General features: G+C 41.6%; 1 protein-coding gene across 2 annotated transcripts in view; it reads left to right on the top strand.

The window, feature by feature from the left end:
• The window catches only part of FAM160A1 (family with sequence similarity 160 member A1), a 269,946-nt gene that overhangs the window by 234,533 nt on the left and 19,018 nt on the right, over positions 1 to 16,395 (top strand). For both annotated transcript variants that reach the window (XM_032632821.1, XM_032632820.1), the window contains exons 8-9: positions 5,223 to 5,302; positions 15,832 to 16,022. In XM_032632821.1, the coding sequence (XP_032488712.1) occupies positions 5,223 to 5,302; positions 15,832 to 16,022 (271 nt within the window). The remainder of the gene's footprint in view (positions 1 to 5,222; positions 5,303 to 15,831; positions 16,023 to 16,395) is intronic.

The raw sequence follows: 16,395 nt of genomic DNA, 5'->3' as shown, positions 1-16,395 counted from the left end.
CTGTAGAACCAGCAGAATGTGCTTCTGAGGAGACAAGGTACAGGGGAACATATGGGCTTAATTAAGTTCAGGTAAAGCCAGGGAACCAAAGTGTATCAAGTCTGGGTATTTAGAGATCATATTTCTGTCCATAAGTGTTTTGAAATGCACGTCTGGGCAGTTGTGAGTTTAGGTAGTCATTCTTTAGTTTGGTGCTCTGATTAACTTTGAAAATCCTGTTATACCATTAGTGTAATCCTTTGCAACCCTCTCTCCAAAGGCTGTCTATTTAAGTGCAATTATTGTTTTAAAAGCAAAGGTATATTTGAAGAAAATGAAAACACTAATTTGTAAAGATACATGCATTCTAATGTTCATAGCAGCATTATTTACAATAGCGAGGATATGGAAGCAACCTAAGTGTCCATGAACAGATGAATGGATAAAGATGTGGTATAAATATACAATGGAATATTACTCAGCCATAGAAAAAATGAAATTCTGCTATTTGCAACAGCATGGGTGGAACTAGAGGGCATTATGCTGAGTGAAATAAGTCAGACAGAGAAGGACAAATATTGTGTGTTATCACTTACATGTGGAATCTAAGAAATAAAACAAATGAATGAATTTAACAAAACAGAAACAGATATAGAGGACAAGCTGGTGGTTACCAGTGGGGAGAGGAAGAGCGGAGGGGCAAGATAGGGGTAGGAGATTAAGAGGTACAAACTACTATTTATGAAATAAATAAGCTACAAGGATACATTGTACAGCACAGGGAATATAGCCAATATTTTATAATAACCTTAAATGGAGTATAATCTATAAAAATATTGAATCACTATGTTGTACACTTGAAACTAATATAATATTGTAAATCAACTATACTTCAGAAAAAAGCTCCATTAAAAATGCAAAAAAAGGTAAAGGAATAATTAACAGTGTTATTGTTTGTAACATATGTAGATGTAATGTGTATAACAGTAATAGCACAAAGGGGGGTAAGAAGGAATAGAGCTATATAAGAGTAACATTTCTGTACTTCACTAAAATTAATTTAGTGTAAATCTGAAGTAGACTCTGATAAATTAAGATGTATATGGTAAGGTCTAGAGCAACCACTAGTAACTCAAAAAAATAGTAAAAAATATCATTAAAGGAATTAAAGTGTTACTATGGGGGAAATATTCACTTAATGTAAAAGAAGACAGTAAAATAGGAATAGAGGAACAAAAAGACATCAGACATATAGAAAACAAAAAGTAAAAGGGCAGATATAAATCCAACTATAATGATAATATTAAATGTAAATAGATTAAAAATTCAATCAAAAGACAGAGATTGTCAGACTAGATAAAAAACTAGATCCAAGTTATTTGCTGCCAACTGGAGATACACTTTAGATTCAAAGATAACAGTAGATTGAAAGTTAATGGATAGAAAAAATAGGTTACACAAACAGCAACCAAAACAAGGCTTGAGTGGCTATAATAATAAGCCACAGATTAGACTTTAAAACAAGAAATTAAAAAAAAAAACAACAAGAAATTTACTAGAGAGAAAGAGGGACATTTTATAATGATAAAGGGTCAACCCCTTGGAAAGATATAACAATTATAAATATATGTGCATCTAAAAACAGAGTCCCAAAATTTATGAAGTAAAAACTGGTGAAATTTAAGGGAGAAATAGAAGATACAACAATAGTTGTGGGATATTTCAGCACGTTACTTTTTTATAATAGAACAAGTAGGCAGGAGATGAATAAGGAAATAGGAGACTTGAACAATGCTATAAACCAACTAGACCTAGCACAGGCATCTGTAGAACACTCCACCCAACAGCAGCAGAATGTACATTCTCTTCAAGTGCACATGGAATGAACACTGTCCAAGATGGACCATGTGATAATCACTTTCAATGAATTTAAAGCGATTGAAATTATACCAAGTATGTTCCCTGGCCACAATGGATTGAAATTAAAGTTTATTGACAGAAAGAAAATTCACAAATATGTGGAAATTAAACAGTACTCCTAAGTAACCAGTGGGTCAAAGAAGAAATCACAAGGGAAATGAGAATGTACTTTGAGATAAATGAGAATGAAGATACAACATACCAAAACTTATGGGATGCAGTATAACACTGCCAAGAGGGAAATATATAGCTGTAAACACCTACGTTAAAAAAGAAGAAAAATCTCAAATCAGTAACCTAACCTACTTTAAGACACTGGAAAAAGAAGAGCAAACTCAAACCAAGCAGAAGGAAGGAAATAATAAGGATTAGAGCAGAAATTAAGGAAATGAAGACTAGAAAAACAACAAAATCAATAGAAAATCACCAAAACAAAAAGTTGGTTCTTTGACCCTCTTCCATTGTTGATGGGAATGTAAATTGGTGCAGCCACTGTGGAAAACACTATGGAGGTTTCTCAAGAAAACTAAAGATAGAACTACCATATGACCCAGCAATTCCACTCCTGAGTGTATATTCAAAAAAAACAGAAACACTAATTCAGAAAGATACATGCACTCCAATGTTCATAGCAACATTATTTACATTTGCCAAGGTATGGAAGCAACCAAAGTATCCACCAACAGATGAATGTTTAAAGAAGGTGTGGTATATATATATTCAATGGAATACTAGTCAGCCATAAAAAGGGATGAAATTTTGCCATTTGCAAAATTTGGATGGACTTAGAGGGCATTATGCTAAGTGAAATAAGTCAGACAGAGAAAGACAAATACTGTCTTAATATTAGTTACATGGGGAATCTAGAAAATACAACAAACTAGTGAATAAAACAAAAAAGAAGCAGACTCACAGATACAGAGAACAAACATGGTTACCAGTGGGGAGAGGGAAGGAAGGAAGGGCAATATAGGGGTAGGGGGGAAAAGGGATATTATGGGATTATATGGAATCAATGTGTGTGAAACTTTTGAAAATTATAAAGTACTATAGAATTTAAAGAATCTTTCATTCAATAAAGACAAACCAAAAAACCTCATAAAAAAGTTGGTTCTTTGAAAAAGTTGACAAAATTGACAAACTTTTAGACTACTAAGAAAAAAAGTGAGAAGAGTCAAATTAGTAAAATCTAGAACGAAAGAGGGGGTATTACTGTTTGTTGACCTTATAGAACTAAAAAGGATTATATCCATTGTACCCATGGGAAGACTTGGACCAGACATTGAGAACTACTATTGCAGCCTCTGCCCAGTGGAATGATGCCTTGTCAGAGTTTATAATGAGATACAATATTCATACAGAGCAAAACTGTATAAAGGCTAAACATACAGTTTAATTGTAAAGAAAACACCATGTCATCATCATTCAGGGGAGAATGAAACATTGCCAACACCTCATAAGCCCCTCGGTAGCCCTCTCTGATTACAACCCTCTCCCTCTCCTGCAGAAATAACCATGATTCTGATTTTTGTAATAAGTATGCCTTCCCTTTTCTTCATAGTTAATGACATCTGTATGCATTGATAAAAAACGTAGTTAATAAATAAATAAATAGGATTATAAGGGAATACTGTGAACAACTGCATGCCAAAATATTGGATAAATTAGATGAAACAGGCAGATTCTAGAAAGACACAAACTTCTTTTTTCATAGTTACTAAAATTTTACTTTTTTTTTTTTTTACATCTTTATTGGAGTATAATTGCTTTACAATGGTGTGTTAGTTTCTGCTTTATAACAAAGTGAATCAGTTATACATATACATATGTTCCCATATCTCTTCCCTCTTGTGTCTCCCTCCCTCCCACCCTCCCTATCCCACCCCTCCAGGCGGTCACAAAGCACTGAGCTGATCTCCCTGTGCTATGCGGCTGCTTCCCACTAGCTACCTACCTTACGTTTGGTAGTGTATATATGTCCATGCCTCTCTCTCGCTTTGTCACAGCTTACCCTTCCCCCTCCCCATATCCTCAAGTCCATTCTCTAGTAGGTCTGTGTCTTTATTCCTGCGAAAGACACAAACTTCTGAAACTGATTCAAGAAGAAATCTAAAATCTGTAAAAAAGTAAAAACTTTTGTGTTTCAAAGGACACCATTAAGAAATTGAAAAAACAGCTGACAAAATAAGAAGAAATCTTTGCAAATCATGTGTCTGAAAAGATACTTGTATGTTGAATAATGAACTCCCTGGACTCAGTAATAAAAAGACAGATACAGGGTGCTGAGCACCCTTGACAGTGATTTGCCCAGGTTACTATGGCAACATATAGAGAGGACTCGGACTGGGGAAAGCGGGTGTTGAGTGGTAATCCTGGGAGAAAGAGAAGAAAGATTTCCTAGGAGAGGTGATGCCTACAGTCAGTCTTTGAGAATAAGTAGGGTTATCCTGCAGAGGAGACAGAGGAAGACATTCCAGGCAGAGAAACAGCATGTGCAAAGGCATGGAAGGAACGGAATGAAGTATTTGCTTCTTCCTAACTGTAAGGTGTGACCTGTCCTGAGCACAAGAGATGTTTTGGGGCACGCCAAGTACAGCTCTTTCTCTACAACACCGTTACGGATTTCATTGACTGGCTTGTTAACCTGTCCTGCCTAGAACACAGGCTAGCCCTTATTCTCCTGTACAAAGAATGAGAGCCTAAATTACTTAAGTGGCCTGATGGAACAGCAAAAGCTTACTCCCAAAAGGCACGGTGATTTTATAATGCACCTTTGGGAACCTTCTCTGTTGGACAGTTTATCTTTCCTTTTTGGAAATCAGAGACTGCAGGAAATCTTGTTTTTTAATGAACATCCTAGGAAAGTATATCATCATCCCTCAGCACTATGGGAAATGGAACCCGGGAGAATGTTTGCCCCAAAGCCAAGGGATAAAGGCAAGAAGAGCTGAGGCTTAGGGCTGAGGACTCTGGAGAGAGAGATGGCTGGGGTATATGCAATTTTCTGTTAGCCCTGTCTTTCAAATAACCAGTGTCGTATTTGAAAATAACTAGGAAAACAAATGACATAAATAGGAGATGGGGTGTGTGTGTGTGTGTGTGTGTGTGTATTGGGGAGTTGTAGGGGACATATTTATCTGGATCTTTACAAGTTGGGAATATGAGCACAGGCATTTTATTAGGAGGGTAATTCTACATTTTTCTTAATCAAAACTGCTAAAAAAAAAAGGTCATTTTGTTTTGTAATTCTGATTTATTTACCATCTGTGTGAAGTAGAGCTGTCCTTCCAATATCTGAAATAGATATTTTTCTTGCTTCCCAGCTTTGTGTGGTGTCCCTGGCATTATTTAGAACTCTCATCGGTTTACATTGTGAAGATGTGATGTTACAACTAATTCTAAGGTGAGTTGCCATCTTTTGTTCCCTTTAAAGGAAAGCTCTACACTATCGCTATTACATTTTTTCTTTGGTAGTGTAAGTGAAGTAAGGGCCATGCTTCTAAGAAAGAAAATCATCGAGCAAATCAATTTAATTTCTGCATTATTTCCCAAGGTTAATTTTCGTTTTACTGTTAACAGTTTTTAGGGGGCCAAATGCATTATATTATACATGTGCTCCTGGAAAGAATACGTAGAATGTTTGGAAACTTGCAGAGGTGTTATGAACGCTCTTCTGGTCCGTAGCTGCATGTCTTTCTCCTGAAGTACATTTTTAGGGGACTCGTTTTTGAAAACAACTTTTCTAAATATTAAATGCTGTTGATGTATAATTTCTATGACTCTTGCTTTAGAAATGGTACAGTGCTCACTGTCTGACCTGTGAGTATGTTTCAATTAAATTCAGTAAATATTTAATGAGTACTTTCTGTGTACAATTCAGAAGGGAATAAGGCACGGAGGGGATGAACCGAAAAGGACATACATGTATACAAGGAGGAAAAGGTATGTCCTTCAGATGTCCAGGTGGGAAAGGTTTCATGAAGGGACTGGTATCTGAAGACAGGCGTCAGGAGTCAAAGTGGACTGCTGTTAAGACGACATTAGTTTGGTTGTTTGGCAGGAAACTCAGGAACACCGAATCCTGCCTTGCCCCTGCCTCTGCTTCTCAGGGTCCCTGAGAGAAGCATCTCCTTTTGTGAAGGAAAAGAGTTGGTGAGGGCTTGTGCTCCCTCACTCCCCCCTGGTGGTGTGGAAGCAAAAAGGAAAGAGCCAACCAGGTCCTTGGGCACGCCCTCCACCTCCTCATTCCTTAGACCCTGTTTTTGACCCCTCCTCAGGCAGAAGAAGGGCAGAAGGAGCTGAGAGCAGCGCAAGAGGGAGGAGACCTGGGCTGCCCCTGGTCCCCACTGGGGTTTAGACATGATGTGAGCAGAATTACTGAGGAGCTGACATCCCAAGAGGATGTCCAGCATTCCCACAGAAGTAGCTGTGGAAAAGTAAGGAGGTGGTGACGTGCGATCTTGGGAATAGCGGCAGAGACATCCCCCAGGATCTCGTGAGAAACACACGTTCTTGGCCATCTTCCAGATGTGCTGAATCAGAAACTGTGGTGGTGGGTGGGGCCTGGCAGGCTATGCTTTAAACAAACTCTCAGAATCCGTGTCAGCGGATTCTGACACGAGGCTAAGTTTGAGAACCACTGGTTTGAGGAAGGCTGCAGTGTAGACGTGGTGTCCTGCAAAAGGGAGCGATGCAGATACCACAGTGGGCTGGTGGGTGGAACGATGGTGGCCTTACGGACTCACTCTTTTATGGGAGAGTATCACCTATTAATTTTTTTAGTTTAAAGAGAGCTTTTGGACTTTTTAGGGGTTTAGATCAGGTCATCAGTAACTAATCTTAGGGCATTAGTAAAGAATAAATCCGCTCATAAAGAAACACCCTGGGGAGTCCGGTAGAGCATTAGTTATCTGTCCTAAAAGGATTACATTTGCTTCCCATCAAGTCTCTACTGATGTGACAGTGCATTAGCAGGCCTGAAAGAAATCCATCAGAGCAACTCATTATAGCCTTTTTTACTGCCCAGAACCAGACTTTGCCTCCAGCAAGGGTAAATCCTGATTATATTTAAACGTTAGATTCTTGAATGCTGCCTCTGTGATGGCATGGAAAGCAGCTGTCTTTTTCAGTGGACCTGGAAGCCTGGCCCGGAGTCCCCGCTCTGGGTCACCAGGGGAGACTGAGCCCAGGGGGTGGACACTTCTGTTCAGTGGCCTTTGTCTACTCATAGGGTGGTACTTGTTGTAAAAACTGTCCTCAGAGGTGGTACTGGTCAAAGCATCTTTTAAGACCCAGACCTGTGCCTTATGAAGGTGAAGAAATCAGCTTGTGATTGAAATACTTAGGCATCCAAAGTCAGGGCTGTGACTTCCAGGGCGAGTAAGGACCCATCATTTCCCAGAAAGCACCTGAAGGGCACGTGGTCACAGGTTCTGAATGGAGTCTTGGAAAGAGTGCTGGGCGTAACCATGGGTCCAGCGCTCTGAGCCTGAGTTTCTTCTCTGTTTCCTTAATGAGGATGATGGTGAGACTATAATAATAGTAGTTGTCCTTTATTTAATACTTCCTGTATTTCTAATTCTGTCGCGCTGCCTGGGGGAATCTGAGAAGAGTGAGTGGGGGTGGGGGGGTGCAGAGGTCAGAGATCAGCACGTGGTAGACACGCAGGAAGCCTCTGCCTCCTGGTCTCTGTCCTCTGAACTGCTGATCGCCCCGCACATTTAACAAGTGTTTTCAATTGTAGTAAAATACGCAGAACCTATAATTTACCATCTTAACCGTACAGTTCAGTGGTATTAAATGCGTTCACAATATTGTACAACCGTTGCCACCATCCATCTCCAGAACTGCTCTCACCTTGTAAAACAAACCCTCTGCACGCCTTAAACCCTAACTCCCTGTTTCTCCCCTCCCCCAGCCCCTGGCAGCCACCGTCCTACTTTCTGTCTCTGTGAATTTGACTGTTCTAGGTATCTCATGTAAGTTGCCTCATACAGTATTTGTCTTTTTGTGCCTGACTTATTTCACTTAGCACAGTGTCTGCAAGGTTCATTCATATTGCAGCAGGTGTCAGAATCCCCTTCCTTTTTAAGGCTGAATAATGTTACGTTATTTATACTCCATTTTGTTTACCCATTTATCTGCCGATGGACACTCTGAAATATTTATTTATTTATTTGGCTGTGCCGGATTTTAGTTGTGGCATGTGGAATCTTCGTTGTGGCATGTGGGATCTTTAGTTGCAGCATATGTGATCTAGTTCCCTGACCAGGGATCGAACCTAGGCACCCTGCATTGGGAGCATGGAATCTTAGCCACTGGACACTTGGATTGCTTACCATTTTGGCTGTTGTGAATAACACTGCTATGAACATGGGGGTACAAATATCTCTCTTCAAGACGCTGCTTTCACTTCTTTTGTGTATATGTCCAGAAGTGGAATTGCTGGATCATATGGTTATTCTGTTTAAATTTTTTTTTGTTTTCCATAACAGCTGCACATTTTACATGCCCACCAACAGTGCACAGGGTTCCAGTTTCTCCACTTCCTCTCCAGTACTTGTTACTTTCTGTTAAAATAAAAATGATATTTTGATAATCAAGCAAAAATGACAGGCAGATCTGAAGACCAACTGGGGTTTTTAGAAGTAAAAACTGTAATTATCAAAATGAAAAACGGAGTGTTTGGTATAAATAGTATTTGAGATACAGATTAAGAGAGAATTAATGAACTAGAAGAAAGATTGAAGAAGTTACTACTAAATTTGCAGCAGAAAGACATAATGAGATTTAAAAATATGAGAACAAGGCTATGAACAATGGTGGCTGGAGTGATGGGGTGTAACGAATCCAGTTAGGATCCCTTGACCTATTCTGGTTTTGGAATTTGCTATCCCGTAAGATTTTGGGGAGGATCAACTGTGGTGATAGCTGTGAAAATGTTTTGAAACACTGTAAAGCACTACACAAATTTAAGGGAGGGGAATTTTCTAGAAAATACATTTTAAACTACAGTAGAACCCCCTTACCCGCGGTTTCACTTTCTGAGGTTTCAGTTACCCAAGGTCAACTGTGGTCCAAAAATATTAAATGGAAAATTCCAGAAATAAACAGTTCATAGGTTCTAAATTGTGCGCTGTTCTGAGTATTGTGTTGGAATCTCACGCCGTCCCACCCAGGATCCCTAGCCATTGACATCGTCTGCCCCTGATATCCAGCCATCAACATCCTCATGGCTCAGTGATCCAGGATCACCTTAAGTAGATGGTCCTCCTTTACATGTTAGAAGGTCGATAGCAGCCTGCGTCACAAGGCCTACATTGTTCACCTCACTTCATCTCATCCCATAGGCATTTTATCATCTCACATCATCACAAGAAGGGTGAGTACAGCACACTAAGGTATTTTGAGAGACAGAGAGACCACATTCACATAACTTTTATTACAGTGTATTATTATAGTTGTTCTATTTTATTAGTAGCTATTGTTGTTAATCTCTTACTGAGCCTAATCTATAAATTAAACTTTATCATAGGTATGTATGTATAGGAAAAAAACATAGTATATATATAGGGTTCAGTACTACCTGTGGTTTCAGGCATCACTGGGGGTCTTGGAATGTATCCTCCACAGATAAGGGCGGGGGGTTACTGTAATGAAAACAATGTCTTTTCTGATTTAGAATCTGTACCAAAAGCAAGGTCAATGAAAAATCCTTATTTATCTAGTCATTTAAACTTTAAGGGACCTAAAAAATAGATTTATAACCTGTCCTTTTTGTTGTTGCCACTGTAGTTATTCAAATATATATGATAAACTTGTAGATCTGAGAGCAGTGAAGATTATGTGAATCCTTTTAATGAAGTTATTTGCTCCATGGTAAATAAACTGCATCAATTTTTGTTGCAACGCAAATACTCTTCATTATTGACATTTCAAAGTGATAATCCATTTGTAACTGATCTGTTTATTTCCTTTAGCAAAATATTAGAAAAGTAAGTTGAAATGAGGTCCCCCCAAAGAGCGGCTATTTAAGGGAGCAGAAAACCAAGGAGAAATTGCCCACCTCCAGGGATGTGACCTATGATAGGCCTAAGGCAGGCAGGAAATGCTGACAAGCAGTGAAGTGACAGATCAACTGCACGTTCTTGGCGTTTCCCAGTTTAGGCAACATGTAATTGCTTAATACCCTGAATGCCATTTCTGAATATTCTGGTTGGGGTGTTTCTTTCAGAAGTGCTGGTCATTTGTCAGGTTTATGCACTGCTTCGCCTGTTGTGTTCAGATAGAGGCTGTTTTGCTCGAAGAGAAGCTGCCTGTTCTCTTCAGGAACATTCCCATCTTCTGTGGGCATCGGGTGCCTGGAGGAGAGGGGAGAGAAAATGCCAGTCTAGAGTAAGATGAATAGGAGAAACACAGCCAGAATATCTCTGAAAAACAAACGAGCTTTTTGAAATGCACCAAGGTTGCTTTTAAGATTTTTGCCTGTTGGTACATTACTGAGGTTGTCATCATCTCTTAAGAAGCACCTTGCTTACTTCATCATACTTCACTGCTTTGTTTTGTTTGTCTTTATTGTCAGTGTAGCAGTAGGCAACGTGTGTCCTTTGTTATTGATTGGTTATCACTGAATTGTTTCAGAAGTGATGGTGATTTATTTCAATGAGTAATATCCAATAAAATAGAAAATGGACCCAGGGTTGCAGAGGGTTGGGGAAATAATGAAAAAAGGGAGGACAATGTGGGGAATATATTTTTCCTGCTGTATTGGGATGGCTTTGAGTAATCTGAGCCTCTAAAGCCATTTATTAGTCTCTGGTTATATTTACTGCTTCCTGAATTTAAATAAAATCCCACCCCAGGCAAATATAGTTGAAATGAAAAGATAGTTGGATGACAGACATCTGTACTAAATTCCTAAGTGATTTTTCTGCTATCGACAGCCACTTTATTATTTTTTTATTGGAATATAATTGCTTTACAATGTTGTGTTAGTTTCTGCTGTACAATGAAGTGAATCAGCTATATGTATACATATATCCCCTCTCTCTTGGACCGACCTCCCCCTGCCTCCCATCCCACCCATCTAGCTCATCACAGAGCACCGAGCTGAGCTCCCTGTGCTATACCACAGGTTCCCACTAGCTATCTGGTTGTTTTTTTTTTTTTTTTTTGCAGTACGCAGGCCTCTCACTGCTGTGGCTTCTCCCGTTGCGGAGCACAGGCTCCGGACGCGTAGGCTCAGCGGCCATAGCTCACGGGCCCAGCCGCTCCGCGGCATGTGGGATCTTCCCGGACTGGGGCACGAACCCGTGTCCCCTGCATCGGCAGGTGGACTCTTAACCACTGCGCCACCATGGAAGCCCTAGCTGTCTGTTTTATACATGGTGGTGTATTTGATGTTTGACGTTTGGGGAGCTTCTGACTTTATTCTGTTTCTAATCTTTCTGTGTAAATGATGGAGAGACAGAGGGTCAGTGTATGGTTTTCCCACTCTTCCCTCTGGGATAATCCTTCGTTTTAAAGGCACAGTAGTAGAAGTACTGCTTTGAATACAGGGGTGTTATTCATTTGAACTGACTCTCCAATTTCCAATTTTATAGAACCCCCTCCTTCAACCTATGGGGGAATCTCCCTTTATTTGATTTACTCAGAAGAAAGTTCTTAGTTTCTACTGAAAGCATGTGTTTGCAGAGTTGCAAATTCCCAGTAACTCTTTATTCTAATATAATTTCAAGCTACCCACTGGTGATATTTGATAAATAGCTTTATCAGGTTTGATCCACTGTTCCATTTTGTTTTAGTACTTCAAACAAAGAGTAGAAATCTACATATATCAACTTAAATCATGAAATATGCTTTGTTTGAGCTGTAAGCAGTCATTGAGTTCCTGCAGTATATAAAAGCATTGAAGCAGTCTATTTCTTGAATAATTAATGATGAAAATAAGGGTACAATAAATCCTGTGTAGTTGCACATTGGCCTTTCTGTGTTGTTTTTCAACTTGCTATAATAGCAGTTACCCTGATTGTAATTTATATAACTTGAAAGAGGATCACACTGTTCCCCTGTCTTACTTAGTTGCCTAGCTGAACACAGAACAGAGGCAATATAAAATTCTGTGTTTACGCACAAGCTGGGACAAGAAGGGGAATGAGCCATACATCATGGAAAATTATTTCCCTCAAAGTATTTTTCTAGCATTGAATTCATTTTATCTTTGTTATCCCTATGAAGTAGGTAGGCAAGTATGAGGGGAGGTGGGGTGCTGAATTTTTAGGCCAAAGACTGATATGAATACAAATTAGTTACTAACTGTAGAACCTTGGGCACATCAGTTAATTGCTCTGAGATTCACTTTCCTCATCTGTTAAATGGGAATAATATCTGTGCTGCCTACCTCACAGCGATGTTGTGAGGGGCAAATGGAATGTATGTGAAAGGCCTGTACATGGTAAAGCACTGTATTCTTGTTTGTTAGTCCTTTTCCCTTTCTTGGAAGACCTACAGTCAGACGCTTTGTGTTACTGATCACTTATTTTCCTTATTGACTGACTAGCGTTATTAACAAGTAGTCCTATTTCATGTATTCTGTCAAAAAACAATCAATGAAAACTTCTAGCTTTTATATACTAGTTGCCCCCTTTTAAAAATAACTTTTTATTTTGGAATAATTTTAGATTTACAGAAAATTTGCAAAGGTGGTATAGGGAGTTCCCTTTATCCAGCTTCCCCTTAACATCTTATATAACCATGGCACATTTACTAGGAAATTACCATTAATACAATAATATTAACTATAGTACAGACTTTATTCAGATTTCGCCAGTTTTTCTACTAATGTATTTTTTTTTTTTTTTTGTCTCAGGGACCTGTTCTTGGGTACCTCATTGCATTTAGGCCCCTTTTAATTTTATTATGTTCCAGTTTTTTATTATGAAATATTTTAATATGTAGAAAATTTGAGTGAATAGTATAACGAACACCCATGTATTCTGTATCTAGATTCAGTAACTGTTAACATTCTGCCACTTTTTAACTTATATGTATGCTGTATAAATAAAATTTTTTTCTCAACCATGAAAAAAAAAAAAATCCTGTGTAATCTGAGTTTCCCTGAGCCTCACTCGCCTGTGAGAGCAGAAGCGTTCACATCAACAACCACAGGATGGGTTTTCCTGGCTCTCACCCCCACTCCTCATGTGAGACCTTGGCCCCCTGCAAAGCGTCAGCCGTCACTTCTGGGGGGTCCCAAGGGAGGGGCCTTACGTGTGTTCATGATCATGACAGTTGCCGCAGCATCATCTCTGCTGAGCCCCTTCGGTTGGTGCTGCCTTCCCTCTGTCCCTGCCGTGTCCCCGCCCCTCCTGAGAGTGCTGGGGACGGGGATGGCGCTCAGGTGCTGGAGCGGCGCTGCCCCCTTGAGTGTTCTAGGGGCCAGAGCTGCGCTGGCTTCAGACAGGTGGGAGAAGGGCTCTCTCCTCTGCCTCACTCTTGGTCAACAAAGCATCTCTGCTCACAGAGATCCTCGTGAAAAGAGGTCCTTCATTTTCTACCTACAGGATCTGTTTCTTCTGCAGTAGGGCTCAGGTACAAGTCCCCAGAGCTGGGCTAAGGATTAGAACAGATCTGGCCTCTTTTCCCCCACCCCGCTCCAATCTTTCCTTTTTGTTTTTAGAACCTTTGACTCCCATGCAACTGAACTTATGCAAATAGATGCCGCCACATCAGACATGCGGGGTGTGTCTGGATCTTAGGGAGAGGGATTTAGGCTCGTGTGTGTGTGTGTGTGTGTGTGTGTGTGTGTGTGTGTGTGTGTGTGTGTGAGAGTGAGTGTTGTATGCCCATGAGTGCGGGGAGGGGAGACTGGGACCCCCTTACCTGGCCACCTAGCTAAGGTTTGGGTTGAATGAGGCATGGTTTGATTTATTTTTTGAGAACAGAAGGTTAAGTGGCAAGTTTGTCATTTTATACCATGGACATTATTAAGACCTTAAGTGTAAACTGCTCTGAAGAGAATTAAATCTCTTTTCCTCCTTGACTCAGGCACTTGCAGTGGCTCAGTCATTAATGCAAACATAGGTTTTCCTCTTTTGGACCAACAGGAGCTGCGGGAGATGGCTTAATGTTTACTGGCCTCAAGACATGCCCTGGAAGTTGTACTTTTATCTTTTTCACTGAATCCGTCATCACAGCTTGTTTTCCTCTGTACTGCCTCTCTCTCAGAAGCTAAATACAGAAACAAAAACACTCTGGTTTATTGAAGATTGTGGCTGTTCGCCTACGGGCTTGGGGTCTCTGGCGTTGGCTCCTGCACAGACATGGGGCACTCGGCTCTGGCCGTGAGGCCTCCATCCCAGTTGTGCCATCTTTGTTTAAATAAACAGTATGGTCTATCTCCCTGTTAGGAAAGGAAGCCATTTAAACACACTTTATTGTACCCACACAGCCCACTAGTGTGCTCCAAGTGTGTCAGAAATGATTGCCCAGGCTTTCTTCTCTCGAGCTTCATAAAATGATCCTGAGATGCTTTGCTCACCACCCAAAAGTGTTTTGTGTGAAACCGGGCCCAGTGTTCCCCGGTGAGTCCTTGGCCACTGTAATGTTGTGTTTTATAAGGAGAAGTATATATTTGGTCTTTGCCCTTTTTCTGTTGAGTCCCACCCCCCTGATATCCAGAGAGGGGAGAGGGTTGAATTAATCGCTAATGGCCAGTGATTCAGTCAACCATGACTATACAATGAAACCTCCATAAAGCCCCGCCACGGTCGGGTTTGGAGAGCCTCTGGGTTGGTGAACGCTGGGAGAGAGACAGCCTGGAGAGAGCATGGAAGCTCCACGCCCTTTCCCCACCCTTGCCCCGTGCATCTCTGCATCTGGCTGTTCCTGAGTTATAGCCTTTCGTAATAAACCAGCGACCTGGTAAGTAAAATGTCTCTGAGTTCCGTGAGCCGCTCTAGTAAATTAATCGAACCGGAGGAGGGGGGTCGTTGGCACCTCTGATGTATAGCCGGTTAGTCGGAAGCACAGGTGACAGCTGGACTTGTGAGTGGCGTCTGAAGTGTGTGTGTGTGTTGGGGGTGTCGGGGGAAGCCTTGTAGGACCGAACCCTTAACCCGTGGGGTGCGCTGCCATCTCCGGCTAGCCAGTGTCAGGCCTGAGCAGAACTGAAGGACACCTTCATGTCTGGACCATTGATTGCTTGGTGGGGTGGGGACATCCTGCCTCTGCCTTACACCCACCCTTTGGAACTGGTGATGGAACACCTGTAGCACAACATGTTCTCGTGATCACCCGCGAGAATATGAGAGGAGGTTCGCACCATGACGGGTCCCTTTGCCTTTGTGTGCAACTGCTGTCACTCAGTACCGACTCTGAGCCAGAGTTTCCGGGATCATGAGACAAAACTCTTGAAGGAGGTGCTTGCTCTGATAGCACATTATGTTGAGAAGGCAGACACCGAAATGATTGTGATTCTAGTAATAGTGCCTTAGTAGAAGGCTGTGAACAGAGTGGAGGGAGAGGGTAGTTCCATCTTGGAGTAGGAAGCCCAGAAGCCTTCCCGGAGAAGAGGACACTGAAGCCAGACTTTGCAGGATGACAAGGCATTTGTCAGGCAGGGGGAGGGGAAAGCACATTGCAGGGGACAGTTAGGGTGGGTGCAAAGGCCCGGAGGCACAGTGGGATAGCGGATCCATTAAAAGATGGGGAAGTTTGTGGAGGTTAAATTGTGAAGGCCCTTAAATCTGCGCCAGAAGAAAGAAGCCCTTGACAAGTTTTAAGCACGGGAGTGAGCCCTGGGGGCTGGTGGGATGGCTGGAGTGAGACTGGGGAGAGGATGAGCCACCCCGGCTGTGACGATCGTGGCTTAGGCGGTGGCGGACTGGGAACGGACCTGCAGACACTGAACGCTGGCCCTTTTTGACTTTCCAGGTATCTGATCCCTTGCAATCACATGATGTTGAGTCAGAGGTGGGCTGTGAAGGAGAGAGACTGTTACTCTGTTTCTGCGGCCAGGCTGCTCGCCCTGACCCCCGTCTGCTGCTCCAGCGGGATCACCCTGACGCTTGGGAACCAAGAGAGGGATTATATTCTCTGGTCAAAGTGCACGCATGAGAGTCCAGGTAGGAGTGTTACCGACCTGGGTCCTTGATCCTTTAATCAATAGAAATTGAAGAGAGGCCAGGTGAGAAATTCAGGCAAGGCCTTACTGGGACTCGTGTTACAGCCCGAGGGCGGGAGAACAAGAAACAGCTTCCCCTGCTTGCTCCCCAAGGTGGAGCGAGCTGGTCCCTTAAGTGGGGTGAGGGGGGTGCGAATTGGTGGGTCAGGCCAGGGATCCTTCGCAGGGCCCTGCTTTTGCCCCTGACACCTCAGAAGTGGCAGTTGAGTTTTGGCCTTTTTGTATCTTGTTGTTCATAGTTTGCCCCAACTGTGAATGCACACAGTTATTTTTAGTCCCTTATAGTTTCTTTGTATTCTGTTGCTGGAGGAGCG

The sequence above is a fragment of the Phocoena sinus genome, chromosome 5 (assembly GCF_008692025.1).
Source record: "Phocoena sinus isolate mPhoSin1 chromosome 5, mPhoSin1.pri, whole genome shotgun sequence".
Taxonomy (NCBI): Eukaryota; Metazoa; Chordata; class Mammalia; order Artiodactyla; family Phocoenidae; genus Phocoena; species Phocoena sinus.
The sequence above is the reverse complement of the archived record's forward strand: the minus strand, read 5'-3'. Positions and strand labels throughout refer to the sequence as shown.